Raw genomic sequence first — 20205 nt, forward strand, 5'->3', positions numbered from 1 at the left:
CAGAGAGCAGTGGCAGTATTGACTTCCACTGCTCTCTGTTGAACAAAGGACTATCCCATTGGGGAGAGCCCTTTGTTCAACAGAGGGCAGTGGTAGTATTGACTACCACTGCTCTCTGTTGAACAAATGACTATGATATCCCATTGTGGAGAGCCCTTAGTTCAACAGAGGGCAGTGGTAATATTGACTACCACTGCTCTCTGTCCATTAATTAATAATTACTATGCTTTTTAGGGTTCCGTAGTCAACTAGGAGCCCTTATAGTTTCGCCATGTCTGTCCGTCTGTTATTGTTTTAATTTTACTGTATCTATCTTGTATTCTATATAAATAAAAATTAATCACCGAAACGTAAATAAGCGCATAACTTCCACACGACGGTACAGTCGAGTTCATAAACTTGTGAGCAAAAATATCTGAACACGACTTTATTGTTAACGGCGTAGTTAAGCGTGTTCAGATATTTTTGATCAAATTTTTTCTCATAACTTTATGAACTCGACTGTACCAAATTGAAATAAAAATTTTTTTTTGCTGTTTTTGTTATTTTCAGGACAAGGTTTGTGCGTAAGAAAATTAAAAAAAAGACTGGAACGGGGGTGAAGCTGCGGGCAACAGCTAGTATTTTTATTATTATCTAATTGCATTGTTCACCATCATCCCAGCCTATATACGTCCCACTGCAGGGCACAGGCCTCCCCTCAGAATGAGAGGGCTTGGGCAGGAGTTCCCACGCGGGCCCAGTGCGGATTGGGAACTTCACACACACCATTGAATTGCTTCGCAGGTTTGTGCAGGTTTCCTCACGATGTTTTCCTTCACCGTAAAGCTCGTGGTAAATTCCAAATGTAATTCCGCACATGAATTTCGAAAAACTCAGAGGTGCGAGCCGGGGTTTGAACCCACGAACCTCTGCTTGAGAGGCCATAGCTTGGACAATTATTTTTAATTTTATATTATGCTAGCTCTTTAAGCCTGCGACACAATTTTGTACGAGTAGTAACCCTATTATTTACAATTTTATAAAACATTGAATCTATTGTTTTTGTTAACTGCAAATTATTGGATTAATATCTTATCTTATCTTATAAGTTTTTGTGGAATATTTTGTTTTTAAATGTGACTCATGTTATCACGGAATAAGCGGCTCCCAAACTTAACAGGACATCGAATCATCTTCAACCTTACCTTACCTTGGTCATTTTGACATACGTAAAAGAAATTAAACGAAATATTTTATCATTCGTCTTGCTATCACGGCAAGAGTGAAAGCCATTAAAAAAAACCCCCACGCAAAAAGAGGGGTGTTATAATTTTGACCGCTATGTGTGTCTGTCTGTCTGTGGCACCGTAGCTTTTAAACGGGTGGACCGATTTGAATGCAGTTATTTTTATTTGAAAGCAGGTTTTCTAGCAATGGTTCTCAGATATAATAATTATAAAGTTTTATTTGCAGGTGTGACACCCATATTTTAAAAGCACAAAATGACTTAAACTATGCTAAAACTAAGACACTATGTCAAATGCCAAAAACAATCAGTAAAAAACGGTACCATTACCTTAAAAGTAGATGGTGTCATCGAATCGCTCTATTTTCGATTCTCGTTCTGGTGCTATGCTTGTAGATATGTTTTATCCAAATCGGTTCAGCCATTTTTGAGATATTAAACTTTAAAGTGACAAAGTCGGGCGTTATCCAACTTTTTGTTAGTTAGGTTATGCTTTAATTAAATAAATTAACACTTATATACTCGTACATACATCAGTCTGCAAGTCTTTGTTTCCCGACCCCTGCGGTAATACTATTCAATTTAGGCTATAACAACCACTTTTGAATATAAAAAAGTATACCACAAAAAAATCTATCTCCTCTAGAACCAGTCTAGCGCAATCATTAGTTTTCCGGCATACCTATAGTATTTTAGCTTGTTAAATACGCTGAACTATGCGACGATCTTATTTCTCTGACGAATTACTTACTTCCTAATGTTAAGTCCTATATGATGGGCTGAGGTATGAGGACATTCATGGCGTGCACAAAATATCAATTTACAACCTGGCATTTAACTACCTGGTTATGTTACGATCTTGACATTCTACTACTTGGTTATTTTACGACCTTGACATTCTACTACTTGGTTATTTTACGACCTTGACGTTCTATTACCTGGTTATTTTACGACCTTGACATTCTACTAGCTGGTTATTTTACGATCTTGACATTCTACCACCTGGTTATTTTACGATCTTGACATTGTACTACCTGGTCATTCTACAACCTGGGCACCTGGACATTTTACGACTTTGACGTAAGACGCCGGAGGGCAAAATTTGGGGCCCACCCAAATACACTCAGGCCATTCAGAAGCCACCAGAAGGTCACGACAAGTTTGAGGAATGCTGTAATTTTACTAAGCCAGTTATTATCAGAGCAAAAAAATTGCTATTTATAGGACACGTAATACAAATTATAACATTCCACTGTTGATTCTTATGAAAAAGAGTTTTTTTTTGTTTCAAAAGTTGTTTAAATTTTTCTGAATTATCATGAAGTTTTTCATGCTGATCATGGCTCTAGCCATCAACGTAGGTAAGTGGGCATATTTTATTATATTAATACAACTTTGTTCCATTCGGGGACCTTCGGTCGGTGGGGGCCCAGCGCAAACATTCTATAAGTAAAAAGATCTTTCAAAACGGCTATCGGATACCACAGGGGACTGAAGAGCTGACAGCTTCCTCGGACACCGTATCAGCATCGCTATACAGCGAGGAAATGCTGCCAGCATCTTTGGGTCCATGCCGCAGGGGATCCTTTTACAAACTTTTACCCAACTGCCCGAAGGAGAGTCATGTATTTCAAGTGTATGAATGTATGTATTCAAGTGGGTATGTATATCCATTTCTTAGGTCCTCGCTGCAGCCTCGCTGCTGTCACAGGTGGTAGGACCTTGTGCAAGGTCCGCCCGGATTACTACCACCATCTTGCTCGCTAATCCTGCCGTGAAGCAGCAGTGCTTGCACTGTTGTGTTTCGGCGTGGAGAGTAAGACAGCCGGTGAAATTACTGGCACTTGAGGTATCCCATCTTAGGCCTCTAGGTTGGCAACGCATCTGCAATACCAGGGGTATTGCAGATGTTTATGGGCGGTGGTGATCTCTTGCCATCAGGAGAACCACTTGCTCGTTTACCAACCAGTCGAATAAAAAAAAAGCCTAAACGGCTAGACGAATTTTAACATGAGGTATAATTAGATTTGTCAGTACCTGCAGGGCTACTACGAAACTCGAAGTTCGTGTCGTGCGGTCGCTCTGACACTTATACCTACTATTTAATACGAGAGCGAGAGGGACAGTACGATACGAACTTCGAGTTTCGTAGTAGCCCTGCTGGGCGACCGAGCTTTCCTCGGGCTATAACTCGAGAATAAGCGTTTTCCCAGAGATAATGCCAAGATAGATCGATTTGTCATCCCCGAAAACCCCATACCAAATTTCATCGAAATCGTTGGAGCCGTTTTTGAGATGCCCGAAATATATATACAAGAACTAGCTTTTGCCCGCAGCTTCGCTCGCGTTAAATTTGGAGTAACATACATTTACTTTCTGCGATCCTTTTTTCGTGTTTTGATTAATTTTCGGAGGATTACATGGAAATTGTATCAACCTACATACGTAATTAATTATGATTCTTACCAGCTTTGAAACCCTGCTTCGCTGATTCAGGGTTGAAATTTTAGAAAACGTTAAAGTACTTCGCGTTTCTTTTGCCCGCGACTTCATACACCATATAGGATTATATCCCGAGAAATTGTAAAGTAGTGCACCCTAGTGCACCTCTGCATTACTTTAGGTCCATCTATGCCAAATTTGAACGGTTGTGTTGCTCTGAAAATGAGCTCTGGTTGAGTTCGAAATGCGTCAGTGTAAAGTGGTGGTGGTGATAGATGGATTTGTGGTATTTGTGTGTTCTTACAGTGTGGAGGTGGAGGAACTGCATGAACACACATTGCATGGGCACAAAAGTAGCTATCATAAAGGTCGCGGGTGGGCAAAGTAATTGTGTCAGTTCGTTGAACGTACATGTAAAATTTCGTATCTATGCTATCAGCCCTTGAGGAGTTCCGTCATCAACAGACGACCCTGGCTGCAGCATCAGGCGGTGTATATAATATAAACGCATTGTCATTGAAATTTAACAATCATGTAAAATCTTTTGCGTGTGCCATTAACTTTTGAGGAGTTCCCTTCTACGGAGACGATCCTCGCCAGGATGAGCAGGATGTCACTGCTAAATAATTGTTACCAGATTTACATCAGTTTGCCAAATCTCCAGTCCCCAGTTTTATTGGATTAGCTTATGCGTTTTCTGATTCAGTTGGTATATAAAATTCTCTTTATTCGTTTTATCCCGTGGGATATTCGGAAAATCTTTGAAACAGTTTTTACCTATTAGTATTATCTACCTGCATGCCAAATTTGAAGTCTTTAATATTTATAATTATGGAGTTAAAGGCACTTTGAAGCGAAAATATAAATCCTATTTTATTCCCTATCCCATAGGAATTTTGATAAATCCTGAAAATTGTTTTTAGCTGTTAGTATTACGTGGTATAACCTACTTGCTCGCCAAATTTGAACTCTCTAATAATTATAGTAACGGTAAAAGGGTCAATAATTGAAAGTGAAAATACAAATCTTTTTTATTCACTATCCCGTGGGAATTTCGTAAAGTCCTGGAAGTTGTTTTTAGCTGTTAGTATTACCTACTTGCATGCCAAATTTTAAGTTTCTAATAATTATAGTTACGCAAATAGGGCCATTTTGAAGTGAAAATATAAATCCCATTTTATTTCCTATCCCGTGGGAATTTTGCCAAATCCTGAAAATTGTTTTTAGCTGTTAGTATTACCTACTTTTTCTCCAAATTTAAAGTCCCTTATAATTATAGTTACGGTAAAAGGGTCAATAATTGAATGTGAAAATACAAATCCTTTTTATTCACTATCCCGTGGGAATTTCGTAAAATCCTGAAAGTCGTTTTTAGCTGTTAGTATTACCTACTTGCATGCCAAATTTGAAGTTTCTAATAATTATAGTTACGGAAATAGGCCCATTTTAAAGTGAAAATATAAATCCCATTTATTCCCTATTCCGTGGGAATTTCGAAAAATCCTTTCATAGCGGATGCCTACGTCATAACATCTACCTGCATGCCAAATTTCAGCCCGATCCGTCCAGTGGTTTGGGCTGTGCGTTGATAGATCACTATGTCAGTCAGTCACCTTTGAGTTTTATATATATATTGCTGGTTTAAAGGTATAAGATATAAAGAGATAACTGTAGAACTGACATATAAAGCCAGCAACACCCAAATTTCACTTCCATACATTAATGTTGGTACTGGCACCCAGCCTGCACAGCCAGACGAACTCTTTTGGAAATTTTCTTTTCAAATTTTTCTATTGAAGTAACCCAACCTCACAACTGTTTTGTGCTGTGCAATAAAAACATTTGTATTCTATTATATTTGCCGTATTTCAGATTTATGTAAAAACACATTAATTTCTCACATGTGTTTTATTCTGTCAACAGTTTTTTCTGATGGCTCGTGTGTAAACACGAACTCTCAGGTCAGCGAAAACTCCTGGTGCGTAAGATCGACGTTGACCTTCTGCAACATCGATAACAGCCAGCTGGAGTCCACGACCTGTACAAGGAGTCAATACAACGGCGCGTATGTAGTGTCTTCAAGAACGACCAACTGCAACATCCGAAACAGCCAGCTCCATACTACTACCTGTACAAACAGCCAATACGACGGCGTCTATATAACGTCTTCAACAACTACTAATACACGTATTTCTGGCCCCGCATGCTCAATTTCCAGATGCACCATCACCAGGGGTGTAGCTGCTCCATCTGCTGCTTGCAGGATTTCTGGATGTACATTGAGAGCTAATTAGGCCATGAAAGTCGTCTGAGACTAAGTTTGTCCATTTCATATGAAAGTAGAATAGGCTAGTGTCCTGAAAAATGCAATGAGTCCCGTCAGTTGGAATATCAAAAATTATTTGACGTGTATTTTTTTCAATTATTAATTAAACAAATAAATATAAGAAGATATAGAAAAGTAAAGTTCCGCGTGACGTCACACCGTGAGACACTAGCACGGCGTGACGTCACCGCCCCCCCCCCCACTTCCGAACTTTAACGCGCTTCATCCTTGTAATTTTTTGTTTGCATGATTAAAGAAAAAATATATGTGAAATATTTTCTGATACTCTGATTGACGGACTAAAAAGAACATTTTTTCCCCCAAATTATCACTGTAAGTACAAGTACCTACTGTTTTTAATAGCTTTGAAATACAGAAATTGTAACCATAACCGTATTTTGCTTTCCGCTATTGAGCTCATTATTCTCATTATTACCCCTATCCCACCCATCCCTAAAAGTAAACTCGCTCGAGGACTCCAGGATCCAACATTATACCAAACCGAAGCACCGGAAAAAAAAACCAATCAATAAATCAATTATTATCATTTATTTGTGAACATCAAGTATTTTTACAAATTGGTGATGTGGAACTAGATGCTATTGATGGGTTAAAGGGTGATAATGCATGTTCTTTTGTTTCTTAGGTTCTGCACAGCTTTGCTTCTGAATTTATGTTTAACTAGCTTTTACCTGCGGCTTCGCACGCGTAAACTATTCGGTCTGGTAGTTGCAATTGAAATTTTCGGGATTTTACAAAATTCTTCAGGATATTTCTAAAATGAATATCGTGGTATTCATTGAGGTTGTGTTGTGAATAACTGTACAAAATTCAAGACTCTAAACCCAGTGCTGAAATTTCAATTTTTTTCCCTATCCAAATTTAAATTCAAATCATTTATTCAGTAAATAGGCCGCAATGGGCACTTTTACACGTCATTTTTTAAACTACAAGCGCTTTAGAAACACCATCATTGCCAAGAAGAATGCGCCGCAAGAAACTTGACAGAAAGTCATTTTTCCAAAATAAAATAATTACAAATAAAATACCTAAAAACTACAATATACAATTAAAGAAAAAAATACAAAATAATAAAAATATTAATACAGGGATGTATTAGTTATAAAACTATCCCGTGGCAATATGGTTTATGGTTTAAGATATTTATTTCTCAAAAGATTTTTACAAAATCGCTTACAGAGAAATACATTTTTAAGCTTAATATAAATAAACAAAAAGGGAGGGATACTTTAACTATATTGTACGTTAAAAACAAAGTATATAAAACTAAAAGTACACAAAAACACATGAGGGTAGATTGGCGTCTAATATCGGAATAAAAAGTAGCCTATGTGTTATTCCAGAGGTCCAGCTACCTACATACTAAATTTCATAGCTCTAAGCCCAGCGGTTGTTATTTCAATATTTTATCCCTAGGTATCCCGTGGAAATATCGGGTCAAAAAGTCGCCTATGTGTTATTGCAGACATCCAACTACCTACTTACCAAATTTCATGACTCTTAACTCAGCGGTTATTATCCCTATCCCGTGGGAATATTGGGGTAAAAAATAGCCTATGTGGTATTCCAAAGGTCCAGCTACCTACATACCAAATTTCATGGCTCTAAGCCCAGTGGTTGTTTTTACGTGATTTTATCCCTAGGTATCCCGTGGGAATATCGGGTCAAATAATCGCTTATGGTTTATTCGACTCTCAGCCCAGCGGTTGTTATTTCAAGATTTTATCCCTATCCCGTGGGAATATCGGGATAAAAAGTATCCTATGTTTCAATCCAGGTTATAAAATAACTTTTTGCTAAATATCATCCAAATCCGTTCAGCCGTTTCAGCGTGAATAAGTAACAAACATACTCACTCACTCACTCACAAACTTTCACATTTATAATATTAGTAGGATAAAAACTTGACCTTCTTTATCTACTCACATATCTCTCTCATTTTGTAAAAAAAAATTGAAAATTTGAAACATAACTACCATAAATGTAAAATAAGTATGCATAACAAAAGGTTCCATCCATTCTAGCCTATATACTTCCCACTGCTGGGCACAGGCCTCCTCTCAGAACGAAACAGGGTTCATTCAGACACTCTACTATTGACATTATTCTTTGTTTTCAACTGACGAAAAAAAAACGTAGGAGGTTCTCAAGTCAACGCGTATATATATGTCGAGAAGATGGTGATGAGGAGATGATAATGATGGATGGAATGAGGCTACGTCCCTCTCGCCGTCAGGATGCGTTCATGATGTAGGTACTTGAGTGAGAGCTTCAATAAGAACTTCTTTTGGAATACAGTTGTTTTATTTCACCAGCCGATAATAATTAAATTACAAAACCAATCAGACAGCGCTAATAGACAGACGAACCGACAGAATCATTAGCCAGGTGTCGTCGTCCCTACAGCCCGAAGTAGAATGACATTCCGGCCAACGAGCTCGTCCACGTGCATCGCAACCGGTAGTTACGTCACACGGCGTCCTATAAGGCTTGATTATTGTTACCCACGACACGGCCATCTTGACCATCACCCGACCACGGGTGCGTTATCTGTGAACAGTCCTTCAGTGAACAAAGAAAAAGCGCCAGTCCATCGGCTAAAATCGGTAACCCATCGACAGAACTTAATCATCTCAGCTGCGTAAGTGCTACCCATCCTCGCAAAGAGTATACTGCGCAGAAAAAGCAGTCAACATGCACCTCTTACATGCTCCGGTCCTTCTGATGCGTTACCATGCCAAGTTCACTTCAGTCCGTCGAAAGCACAGTAAGTAGTGCCCAGTCCATCGGGCGTGCCTTCAGTCCGTCGAAAGCAGTGTGTTTTTAGAATGTAGAAAGCCATACAAAATGCTAAGAGTGAATCCAGAGACAAGACAAACATTATCACCATACTCTCATTACTCAGCGACATTCATTGTCTGCCAGGCGGTACGAAGCTAGTTAAAGATAAATCAGAATTTCCTTACGGATGTCGTGAGAAACTACTATAATCGTAGACAACCATTTCGCATGCCTAATTAACAACCTGAAATAAATAAATAAAAATATTATACATACAGTTATTTGTATGTATAATACGAATGTTTGTTTTCGGGTCTTGGATGTTTAATATGTATTTAAGTATGTATTTATCTATATAAGTATGTTTATCCGTTGCCTATAGTATCCATAGTACAAGCTTTGCTTAGTTTGGGACTAAGTCAATTGGTGTCAAGTGTCCCATGATATTTATTTATTTAAAACAAACGAAGGATAAGAACCTCACAACTTAACAGTAGATAATTATTGTACACTTGCCTACTTGCGCCTTCGCACGCATAAACCATAACGCCTAGCAAGTGAATTGAAATTCCAGTAGGTAGTTTACGAAAATTTCCGTAAAACTGGTGTCAAATTTTATATCCCTAAGGGATCTTGCTTATCTACGACCCGGCATCGTTTCATCGTGCGATGTCGTGTCGTGGAAAATCACGGTGCAATCCTTCGTACCTTACATTTGCAAGACACGACGTCGGATCGTGGAACTGCTACACACGACGCGATTTCGTATCGTGTTTATGTGTAAGAGCCCTAATCCTAGCGATTGTAAATAGTGACTATACGAAAAAGTTTTCATTCATTTAAAGATAAACCAAAGATAACCATTTAAAATAATACGAGTATGTGTAACTAGCCGTTACTCGCTACTCCGTCCGAGTAGAATTTGTTTATCGCTATCCCGCGGGAGCAATGCAATTTTCTGGCATAAAAACTACCCTATGTCCTTCTCCGGGTCTCAAGCTATCTGTATACCGAATTTCATCTAAATTCGTTCAATGGTTTAGACGTGAAAGTAACAAACAAACTAACCAAAAAACAAACAGACTTACAAACTTTTGCATTTATAATATTAATTGGATACAATTAGACAATTACTCTATTTGTATATTATTTATCTTTTGTTTAGCGGTTCAACGATGAAATGTTTGGCAATTCCCTCGGGAATTTTTGGAAATCCCGTAAATTGATTGCAACTGGTAGACACACACATACATACAGTCAGTGTATGTATGTATGTGGGTATGTAGGGTTTATAAAACTTAAATATGCCGTCCGCGAAAAACAATATGGCGGCTTAAAAAACTATATAAATTGTAGCCCAGATATAAATTGATTAATTCATAGTTCATCATCGTTCAATTATATACATCAATAAAATTAAATGGTTGTCTGGAAGAGATCGCTTTTAATAAGCGATAAGACCGCCTATATTCCACCCTGAATTTGAAAGAAAGAAAATACATTTATTCACAACACAAGTCAACAATATAAGGTATATGTAATTGCGGTTGTGAATCGGACACTGGCTCAGCATAGCGTTAAGAACACCCCAGCGCTGATTTTCAGCCAGCACCGTCGGCAACCCACGGACCGTTATAAAGACATACTACACACCATTAACTACATAAGACTACATAAATAAATAGATATTTTGTAAACTATAAAACTAATTTATACGTACGTAGATAATAATTAATTTTACAACTATTATTATTATGCACTTACTTGCCAAGTATACACCCTAACGCGGGCTAAAAAGAAAAATTAAATTAAAGAAAACGAAACAAAAAAGCAGTTTTGTGAAATAGTGCTGGAAAGGAGAGGAATTAAGATTTATGAAATGCCAACAAATAGCCTTTAAGCTTTCGCCCAAAGGTGTACCTGCTAGTCACTCCGAGGATGGGAGGGGGAATATCATTCCAGCACTTAGACGCTGCAAATCTGAAACCGCCCCGAAACGCCGCCGTCCCGTGCGGCGACACAATAGCTTTTGATCTGCGCACACTTTTTGACCATGTGGAGGTCAAAAAGGTACGAAGGCGTCTTGTGCCGCACTACACCAAACAAAAGGGTCGCAAGGCCTGCGAGCGTGCATTTTTAGCAGATCGGCAGCGTTCAAGTACCTACGGAGTGACATGGGACCGAGGAGGGACTTTGAAACAAAAACGAGCACATGCGTTTTGAACTCGTTGAATCAATCTCCTAGAACTACCAAGTATGCATCTAAGTATCATAAACGACATCGCAATAGTTCAATCTAGACAATACTAGTGACACACAGTTGGACACGCAAATCCACACTGAGGTAGTCACGAATATTAAATTGAATTGAAATTGAATTTGTATTGATTTTGTGGTGTGCAATCCTACTAATATTATAAAAGCGAAAGTTTGTGAGTGAGTGAGTATGTTTGTTACTTCTTCACGCTGAAACGGCTGGACGGATTTGGATGAAATTTGCCAAAAATACGTAAATTAAAACATAGAATACTTTTTACTACGATATTCCCACGGAATAAGGATACAATCTCGAAATAACAACCATTGGGCTTAATCATGAAATTTGGCATGGTTGTTTTTAATGCAACGTCAATGGAAACCACGATGAATTTTCGGGAATTCCCACGGGAATTTTGGTTTGTAGATAGCTGAATATCTGGAATAACACATAGGCTACTCTTTGTCCCGATGTTCCCACAGGATAGAGATAAAATTTAGAAATAACAACGGCCGGGCTTAGGTCATGAAATTTGGGATGGTTGTTTTAATGCAACGTCAAAGAAAACAACTATGTAGTTTTTGGGATCCCACAGGGATAGTGTTAGCTACACAACGGTGAAGGTTTTTTTTTTTTAAATCGGTCCAGTAGTTTCGGAGCCTATTCAATGCAAACAAACAATCAAATCTTTTCTCTTTATAATATTAGTGTAACCTAGATCCTCGTGGGTCCTCGCGTACTTTATAAAGGACAAATTAACACCAAGAATAACGGCCGAATGTACTTCATAAAGTACAAATTTATCGTTGAAAAAGGAATCTTAAGAATTTTGAAATAATATGTGAACCACGTCTAGGGCGGGGCGTAATAAAAAGTCTGTTAAAAAATTTAGGTCCCAGGAGAATATAGATAAGTTCAAATAAACTAATAAGTGTACTTCATTAGATCACTCTAGATAAGGTGTCTGTAAATTTATCGTTAAAAATATTTTAAGTTGTAGTAGTATTTGGCAATGGAATTCCTTCAAAATTTTATAAAACTGTTTATCATTTTGTTTGTGACTTAATATCGTTTTAACCCATATAGAGAATTATTAGTAGTTTAAGAGTAAATAGCAGCTTAAGGTATAAAATATACCTAAACTTGGAATATTCCGTACAAAATACAAAATCTTTAGAAAAATATTACTTAATTTTTTCGTAATGGCTACGGAACTCTATTTCGGGCGTTTGAGACACTGCTCTTGGCCGGTTCTTAAATCTTGTGTCAAAACGGTGCGGTTGGTCATTTATCTTCGTAAATAGAATCGAGTGTTTCCTAACTTTACTAATTTCGAAGGTATAATAGCCTATTTTGGGCCCATGCAGACCAGCTGGTTTTTTTTCTCTATTGTGAACTTTTAACCAGTTCACTACTCTATATTTTTTTTTATTCAACTGCATGGCAAACGAGCAAGTGGGTCTCCTGCTGGAAAGAGATCACCGCCGCCCATAAACATCTGCAACACCAGGGGTATTGCAGATGCGTTGCCAACCTAGAGGCCTAAGAGGGGATACCTCAAGTGCCCGTAATTTCACCGGCTGTCTTACTCTCCATTGCTACTTCACGGCAGGATTAGCGAGCAAGATGGTGGTAGCAATCCGGGCGGATTTTGCACAAAATTAAAAAATGATAATTTTAATTTAATTGAATTTTAGTCATTATACTATTTAGGTCAGCATGCTGGTTATCATTCTTATGACAGTATGACACATACTCGTACATTACAGTACACAACAACAATAGATAGGTATATTGCACCTATCTAATGTTTTTGTGTACTGCATATCTTTGTCTAATTATCTTATCTGATTTTATAAGTGTTCGTGGAATATTTTGTTTTTAAATTTAATTCACGTTATCATGGATGTGGCTCTCAAAGTTAACTGGACAGCAAATCATCTTAAAAAATAACTAAATTCGGGGACAATTTACCTTTTTTTGTGGCGTGGAAACAGAAGGTCCGCCCGGATTGCTACCACCATCTTGCTCGCTAATCCTGCCGTAAAGCAGCAGTGCTTGCACTGTTGTGTTTCGGCGCGGAGAGTAAGACAGCCGGTGAAATTACTGGCACTTGAGGTATCCCATCTTAGGCCTCTAGGTTGGCAACGCATCTGCAATACCCCTGGTGTTGCAGATGTTTATGGGCGGTGGTGATCTCTTACCATCAGGAGACCCACTTGCTCGTTTGCCATCCAGTCGAATAAAAAAAAAAGGAGGTATGTATAATATAGGGCTCTCCCATATGGGCATACTCACTAACGATCACGCTTGTTACAATAATAATGGTACAAGAGGAACTGATCTGATGATGGATCCAGAAGCTAGGCACTGGAACTCCAAAGCCCTGTTTGGTCTTTTTAAAATAGTCTTAAAACTTTGACGAAGAGTGATATCCAGGGTCTGCTGATGGACCAGTCATCCAGGTTTACTATTTTTAGACTCGGCTCAGTTGCGTCTGAGTCACCTTCTCATAATTAGGGATCTTAAAATGCGAGCAAAATCCCTCTCATAATCCTACCATCAATTAGCAGTAGACTCAGGGGCTGTTTCACCATCCATTGATTAGTGTTAACTGACGGTTAAATGTGATGCTGTTTCCGTCTATTCGAACAAAACAAATAGAGACCAGGCCCTAAATCTACGTACCTAACTGAAAAATCAAAACTTTCATGTATGAATGAATGAATCCACTGAACTCAAAACTGTTTGTATCCACTGCTGGTCATGGGCCTTTCAAGTGGTACCGTCCATCCATCCCAGCCTATATACGTCCCACTGCTGGGCACAGGCCTCCTCTTAGAACAAGAGGGCTTGGGCCATAGTTCCCACGCGGTCCCAGTGTGGATTGGGAACTTCACACGTACCATGTTTTCCTTCACCGTAAAGCTCGTGGTAAATTTCAAATGTAATTCCGCACATGAATTTTGAAAAACTCATAGGTGCGAGCCGGGGTTTGAGCCCACGACCCTCTGCTTGAGAGGCGATAGGTCAAACCACTTGGCCACCACGTCAAGTGTCAAGGTCAAGTGGTACACCAGCTGTTCTCCTCCAGTCCCGGCTCACAGCCGCACGAATGTCATCGCCTCACCTGACTACCCGACCCACCCAAATACACTTGGACCCCACCAGTTCACGACAAGTTTGAGAAATGCTGCAATAAATTAACTACTAACTGCTAAGTTATTATCAGTGCCAAATAATTCCTATTTATAGAAGGCGTCAACAAATTATAACATTCCACTGCTGACTCTTCAAATGAAAAAGACGTAAAAAAAAATTAGTTCCAAAAGTTGTGTACATTTTTCTGAAGCATCATGAAGTTTTTCATGCTGATTATGGCTCTAGCCATCAACATAGGTAAGTCGGCATATATAATATACTAGCTTTTGCCCGCGGCTTCGCTCGCGTTAAATTTGGGGTAACACAGATTTACTCTATACGATCTTTATTTTCGTGTTTTAATTGATTTTTCGGAGGATTATGTTTGCAAATTTTTGAATTTAAAAATCAACCTACATAATCATAATTCGTACAAACTTTGAACCCCTGTTTCACATCTTTAGGTCAGGGGTGTAATTTTAGAAAACCCACGTGTTTCTTTTGCCCGCGACTTCGTACCTGTGCGGCATAGGATTGTTCCCGCAGGATAGGAATAATTGAATTCAATAGAAAACCTCACTGTCCGCGATTGAATTGAAACAGGCTTCTATTACTTCGCGTATCGATTTTTAAAAAGCTTTCACGAATAGATTTTTTTAAATCAGCTCAGTTTTTCCAGAGATTCCCCCACAGAAACAAAGAAGCAGACAAAGTTAAATAATTCCTTATCCCATGGAAATTTCGAAAAATCCATACTTAGTGTTCTATGATACTTTATCTACATGTGTGCCAAACTACGCGTCGTCTGTCAGTCAGTCATCCTGTCACAGGATACTGTTTTACAGGTATGGATAAATTTTGTTACGGAATGAGTTGATTGGTTTGGCATAGGTACTTAATGTGTCCTCCTAACTGTTAAGGAGTTATATCTTCCATCATCAGCTCACCTGAATAACCAGAAAGAATACAACTAAAGGTCTACCTATACGTGCATATGATATTTAAAGAAACTTCCTCTAACTCCTAACCGTTAAGGAGTTTTACCTTCCATCTCATCAACATGAGATGATGTCTATCAGACGCAAATATTTAATAAGCTTGAGAAAATATATGAAAAACGTAATGCGTGCCTACAAAATTTGAGGGTTGCCCTCGATTTCTCCGAGGTCCCGTCATCAGATTCTGATTTATTGACCATGGGGCTACCTCGGGTCCGCAATTGAGCGAAAAATCGGTGAACATACAAAAATAAATATATATAAAAACGGGATTTTACTGGTCGTAGAAAGCTGAAACTTGGCAAAATAAACGCAAAATCCTGTTTTTTCCCTTTCCCATAAGAAATTCAGAAAATGCTTAATTAATTTTTCCCTCCACTCTCCAAGGAACCCACTTGCTAAGTTTCAGCTTTCTACGACCAGTAAAATCCCGTTTTTTCCCCGTTCTCGTATGAATTTCGGAAAGTCCTCTCTCAATGCTCCTCTACACTCCTCAAGCAACCTACATGCCGAATTTCAGCTTTCTACGAGCAGTATAACGATAAATCCTGTTTTTTCCTGTTGTCAGAATTTCAGGAAATCCTTTTGTAGTGCTCCCCTACGCTCCCCAAGGAACCTAAATGCCAAATTTGAGTTTTCTACGACCAGTAAAAGGAAAAATCCCGTATTTTCTCGTTCCCGTGGGAATTTTGGAAAGCCCTCTCTTAACTCTCCTCTACACTCCCCAAACACCTACATACCGAATTTCAGCTTTCTAGGACCAGTAAAACGAAAAATCCCGTTTTTTCACTTTCCCCTGGGAATTTTGGGAAATTTCTTAATGGTTCTCTTCACTCCTTAAGCAACCTACATACATGCCAAATTGCAGCCTTCTACGACCAGTAAATCGAAAAATCCCATTTTTTCCCGTTCCCGTCAGAATTTCAGATTTTTTTTTTGTAGTGTTGCCCTACACTTTTTAAGGAACCTAAATGCCAAATATCAGTTTTCTAGAACAAGTAAAACGAAAAATAGATTCCGTTAAACTTAATATAAATCCCGTTTTTTCCTTATCCCGAGGGAATTTCCCAAAATCCTTAAAACAGTTTTTTATTATTTTAATCGCCTACTTCTATGCCAAATTTGAAGAGTCTAGTAAATATAGTTCATAGGATTCCATTAAACTGAATATATAAATCCCATTTTTTTCCTTATCCCGTAGCAATTTCCAAAACTCTTGAAATAGATGTTTTGACTAATGTAATAGCTACTTGTGAATCAAATTTGAAGAGTCTAGTTATTATAGTTACTGAGATAGGGTAACTCGGAATCGAATATATAAGTCCCGGTTTTTCCCGTTCCCGTAAGAATTTCCAAAAATCCTTTCTTAGTGGATGCTTACATTTTATAAGGTATCTATGTGAAAAATTTCAAGTCTCTACGTCTAGTGGTTTCGGCTGTGTCACCACATTACCCCCTTTTAGGGGTTGAATTCTCGAAAAACCTGAAACACGTGTTTACTTATTTAATGTTAAGAGGACTGTGTTTTATTCTGTCAACAGTTTTTTCTGATGGCACGTGTAGAAACACGAACTCTCAGATCAGCGCAAACTCCTTGTGCGCTACATCGACGTTGACCAACTGCTACATAGATGACAGCCAGCTGGAGTCCACTACCTGTACAAGGAGTCAATACAACGGCGCGTATGTAGTGTCTTCAAGAACGACCAACTGCAACATCCGAAACAGCCAGGTCCATACCACTACCTGTACAAACAGCCAATACGAAGAGGGCGTCTATATAACGTCTTCAACAACTACTAATACACGTGTTACTGGCATCGCATGCTCAGTTTCCAGTTGCACCATCACAAGGGGTGTAGTTACTCCATCTAATGCTTGCAGGATTTCTGGATGTATATTGAGAGCTAATTAGGCCATGAAAGTCGTCTGAGACTAAGTTTGTCCATTACATATGAAAGTAGAATAGGCTAGTGTCCTGAAAAATGCAACAGATAGTGTTTAGCGAATAGAAAATTTTAATCGGTTGAAAATTGGATTTATAGTGATTTTTTGAAAAATCTCTATTCCTGTCTCTTTCTCAAACGCTTTTCTTTATGCAGCAAATATGGCGGTACAGGCGTGTGACGTCACATGCCAGTATGTCTTTCTCTGTCTAATCATGAATTTCAAACCTGTATAACTTTGTTATTTGTAAAGGTAGCTTAAAAATTGTTTTTCTATTCTATAACAGGCATTGTGTAGTTTTAATTTATAAAACACATACAAAATAGTCAAATACCGTATTATCACTGTAAGTACGAGTACCTACTGTTTTTAATAACTTTGAAATACAGAAATTGTAACCATAACCGTATTTTGCTTTCCGCTATTGAGCTCATTATTCTCATTATTACCCCTATAGTGAACCCATCCCTAAAAGTAAACTCGCTCGAGGACTCGAGGTTATCCAACATTATACCAAACCGAAGCACCGGAAAAAAAAAAATTAAAACCAATCAATAAATCAATCATTATCATTTATTTGTGAACATCAAGTATTTTTACAAATTGGTGATGTGGAACTAGATGCTATTGATGGGTTAAAGGGTGATAATGCATGTTCTTTTGTTTCTTAGGTTCTGCACAGCTTTGCTTCTGAATTTATGTTTAACTAGCTTTTACCCGCGGCTTCGCACGCGTAAACTATTCGGTCTGGTAGTTGCAATTGAAATTTTCGGGATTTTACAAAATTCTTCTGGATATTTCCAAAATGAATATCGTGGTCTTCATTGAGGTTGTGTTATGAATAACTGAACTAAATTCAAGACTCTAAACCCAGTGCTGAAATTTCAAATTTTTTCCCTATCCAAATTCAAATTCAAATCATTTATTCAGTAAATAGGCCGCAATGGGCACTTTTACATATGTCATTTTTTAAACTATCAGCGCTTTAGAAAAACCATCATTGCCAAGAAGAATGCGCCGCAAGAAACTTGGCAGAAAGTCATTTTTCGAAAATAAAATAATTACAAATAAAATACTTAAAAACTACAGTATACAATTAAAGAAAAAAATACAAAATAATAATAATATTAATGCAGGGATGTATTAGTTACAAAACTATCCCGTGGGAATATCGAGATTAAAAGTAGCCTATGTGTTATTCCAGAGGTCCAGCTACCTACATACCAGATTTCATGGCTCTAAGCCCAGCGGTTGTTATTTCTACAATTTATCCCTAGGTATCCCTTAGGAATATCGGGTCAAAAAGTCGCCTATGTGTTATTCCAAACATCCAACTACCTACTTACCAAATTTCATGACTCTTAACTCAGCGGTTATTATCCCTATCCCGTGGGAATATCGGGGTAAAAAATAGCCTGTGTTATTCCAGACGTCCAGCTACCTACATACCAGAATTTCATGACTCTAAGGCCCAGCGGTTGTTATTTGAAGATTTTATCCCTAGGTATCCCGTGGGAATATCAGGTCAAAAAGTCGCCTATGTGTTATTCCAGAGTCCAGCTACCCATACCTCATGCCTAAGCCATATTAAATTAATATCTCGGGTCAAAAAGCGCCAAATTTCATGATTTTATCCCTATCCATGGGATATTCCAACTACCTGCATATTAAATTTCATGACTCTAAGCCCAGCGGTTGTTATTTCAAGATTTTATCCCTATCCCGTGGGAATATTGGGATAAAAAGTATCCTATGTTTCAATCCACCAGTTTTTAATCTTATAACAAGTTTTATAATTTTCCCTCCCTTATTTTATTTAAATTACGATATTCGTATTGATAATAGGTAAAAAAACCTCAATTTTTAAATCTTTTAAGTCAAATTTTACCCACTTCTAGCGACCGAGTTAGTTTCGCATAGGCTAACTACCTATCCGTACACAATTTGGTCGCCATGACAATACAAAGGATTTTTGGCGACTTAATACAAAAGTTGGAATTCGAAATATTCTTTTACACAAAATTATTAAATTTGTACTAAGTACTTAGTTATTTATTAAGAAATTTAGCATTTACCTAAATGTTTACCGACTACAAACTAGCACTTGAAATTCACGCGACATTTTGTACATGCATAGAATGAGATAGAATGACAGTGCAATAATCAAGTACTTACCGTCAGCAAAAAAGCGTGTATCATAAATTGGTTATTTTTTACAAACAATTTCGAAATAGTCATGCAGGTTGTATGACTTTTTTGCATAATTAGCTTTATTAGTTAGTACCTAACAGAAACCTGACCTAAAACTTAAACTATGACAAAATGCTCGTATATTGACGCGTTTAATAATGATAGCTTTTCCTGGTTCTGCAATCATTACGAGACGTACCATCAGCCAAATATGTGGTCTACCACCCTAAAGTTGATAATCGCTTGCATGTCATAAAACAATAATGCCAATATATGCGTCTGTCACCTTGAAAGTCGTTAACGTCTCCGATCTAACGACATAACATTTATTTGAACTAGGAACTTGTTTAAAAATTGATAGACCACTTATTTGGCTGGATGGTACATAGAACAAATGATAGAGTTTGTTTGTTTGCGTATAAGTTAAAGAATAACGGTTACTTAATCTACTTGACAATGCCATTATGTACTTAGCTGCCATACATACAGCTGAACTGAAAAATCAAACCATGTATTAATGTCACTTAGAATTCACTTTCAACAAAATAACACCAGTCCATCAGTGAACAAAGAAAAAGCGCCAGTCCATCGGCTAAAATCGGTAACCCATCGTCAGAAATTAATCATCTCAGCCGCGTAAGTGCTACCTACTCCTCGCAAATAGTATACTGCGCAGAAAAAGCGGTCAACATGCACCTCTTACATGCTCCGGTCCTTCTGATGCGTTACCATGCCAAGTTCACTTCAAGTCCGTCGAAAAGCAGTGTAGTGCCCAGTCCATCGGGCGTGTTTTTAGAATGTAGAAAGCCATACAAATGCTAAGAGTGAATCCAGAGACAAGACAAACATTATCACCATACTCTCATTACTCAGC

At 38.0% G+C, this 20205-nt stretch overlaps 2 protein-coding genes across 2 annotated transcripts; both read left to right on the top strand.

Moving 5' to 3' along the window:
* The first annotated feature begins 2469 nt into the window (after window positions 1-2469).
* LOC141438240 (uncharacterized) lies at window positions 2470-6387 on the top strand. Its single transcript, XM_074102032.1, has 2 exons — window positions 2470-2589; window positions 5594-6387. Exons 1-2 carry the CDS (start codon window positions 2547-2549, stop codon window positions 5962-5964), a joined length of 414 nt encoding a protein of 137 aa, XP_073958133.1. The 5' UTR covers window positions 2470-2546; the 3' UTR covers window positions 5965-6387.
* Window positions 6388-14321: 7934 nt separating this feature from the next.
* LOC141438238 (uncharacterized) lies at window positions 14322-17545 on the top strand. Its single transcript, XM_074102031.1, has 2 exons — window positions 14322-14454; window positions 16736-17545. Exons 1-2 carry the CDS (start codon window positions 14412-14414, stop codon window positions 17107-17109), a joined length of 417 nt encoding a protein of 138 aa, XP_073958132.1. The 5' UTR covers window positions 14322-14411; the 3' UTR covers window positions 17110-17545.
* The last annotated feature ends 2660 nt before the right edge of the window (window positions 17546-20205 follow it).

Source organism: Choristoneura fumiferana, chromosome 18, assembly GCF_025370935.1.
Source record: "Choristoneura fumiferana chromosome 18, NRCan_CFum_1, whole genome shotgun sequence".
Lineage (NCBI taxonomy): Eukaryota > Metazoa > Arthropoda > Insecta > Lepidoptera > Tortricidae > Choristoneura > Choristoneura fumiferana.